Genomic DNA, 1,638 nt, shown 5'->3' with positions numbered 1-1,638 from the left:
CTTCCTTCCTTCCTTCCTTCCTTCCTTCCTTCCTTCCTTCCTTCCTTCCTTCCGTCATTTTAGAGACGGGATCTCACTTTGTTGCCCTGTTTTCCAGACTAGAGTGCAGTGGCAGGATCACAGTTCACTGCACCCTTGAATTCCTGGGATCAAGGGATCCTTCTGCCTTAGCCTCCCGAATAGCTGTTTTATGTTTCCTTCTAAAGGGAGAGAGGAATGGAGACAGAGACAGAGAGGAAAACCTGATGCCTTTTAGTTTTATCTCCTAATAGCACCGTGATTCCCCAGATGATGTTTGGAAAGTCTGACATAGGCTTGTAGCTTCCTTAAAGTGGCAGTAGCAAAACATCAATTCTCCAAGGAAGTGGATCCAGCTCTTCCACAGGCCGTATGTCTGGCTGGCAATAGGAGGCTAGCCCAGGGTGATGCTGTAGTGTCAGGTTGAGTCAAATGAAAACCCTTTCTGTCTTTATGGATTCCAGACTTTTTCTATAAATGGCATTTAAATACAAGGGGATAATAATAACAACAACAATAATAATACAATAATTTACCAATAACTTATTAGAACAAAGCATATCCTCTTTGGCATCAAAGGCTAAGAATAAAGTTGTCCCTCAACACATGCTGAATGACATAGAAAGAAGCAAGTATTAATGGTATGCACTTAGCAAGTCAATGAATTATCCAAGACCTTGTCTGATCAATATCAAAGCCCAGAAAATAACTCAAGGCTCTGCTTCCCAATAACAAACTTTCTTCCCTGAAATTTAAGCTGGCTCATCTGAAATGGGAATGCTAACTCACCTCTTTGGTGGCCTCTTTCCCTTAGTACATCTTCACCGTGCCTGAGGATGGGCACAAGGTCATTATGTCACTGCAGCAGAAGGACCTGCGCACTTACCGCCGAATGGGAAGACCTGACAATTACATCATTGGCTTTGAGCTCTTCAAGGTAAAATTTGGAGCAGAGAGAATGAAGGCAAACAAAGTAAAATTAGTATGATTTAGGGGTAGGGGAAGAATGAAAGGCCTAAGGATAAAGAAAATGGAGGATACAAAACCACGATTTGAGAGGAATTGAATATTTTACCCTATTTCATTTCCAGGTGGAGATGAACCGCAAATTCCGCCTCCACCACCTCTACATCCAGGAGCGTGCTGGGACTTCCACCTATATTGACACTCGCACAGTATTTCTGAGCAAGTACCTGAAGAAGGGCAACTATGTGCTTGTCCCAACCATGTTCCAGCATGGTCGCACCAGCGAGTTTCTCCTGAGAATCTTCTCTGAAGTGCCTGTCCAGCTCAGGTTCAGTTTCCTTTGCAAGCCCTCAAACCCCTGTTCTTTGCTTTACCTCCAATCCTGAACCCCTTCACCCATCTCCCCTCTTCAGACGTTTGATGGGACAACTTGTTTAAATCAGACTTAATTCACTGAAATCATGGTGGTAAAATATTTCTCAAAGGGGGGTTGGGGAAATTCCCCAGTGAAGGTCTGAACTTTAGAGCTCTGGGCTACCCTTAAAGAGGAACAGGCCTATAGTCTAAGTTCTTCCACATCAAATTTTGTCTTCTGTTTTCTGGCTGATACCCTCTTTTCTTAAGCAGATGGCACTCCTCCCTGCTCTTCTATTA

At 43.6% G+C, this 1,638-nt stretch overlaps 1 protein-coding gene across 1 annotated transcript; it reads left to right on the top strand.

Annotated features, from left to right (window-relative positions):
• Positions 1-832: 832 nt before the first annotated feature.
• On the top strand, positions 833-1,312 carry LOC108525177 (calpain-6-like; the record flags this gene model as incomplete). The annotated part of the gene is made up of 2 exons (XM_017866235.1): positions 833-955; positions 1,110-1,312. Coding segments are annotated over 2 exons (326 nt in total), but the record flags the coding sequence as incomplete, so codon positions are not given.
• Positions 1,313-1,638: the final 326 nt, after the last annotated feature.

The sequence above is a fragment of the Rhinopithecus bieti genome, unplaced genomic scaffold, assembly GCF_001698545.2.
Source record: "Rhinopithecus bieti isolate Rb0 unplaced genomic scaffold, ASM169854v2 scaffold_14987, whole genome shotgun sequence".
NCBI classification, from domain to species: Eukaryota; Metazoa; Chordata; class Mammalia; order Primates; family Cercopithecidae; genus Rhinopithecus; species Rhinopithecus bieti.
This window is presented reverse-complemented; position numbering and strand designations above follow the sequence as displayed.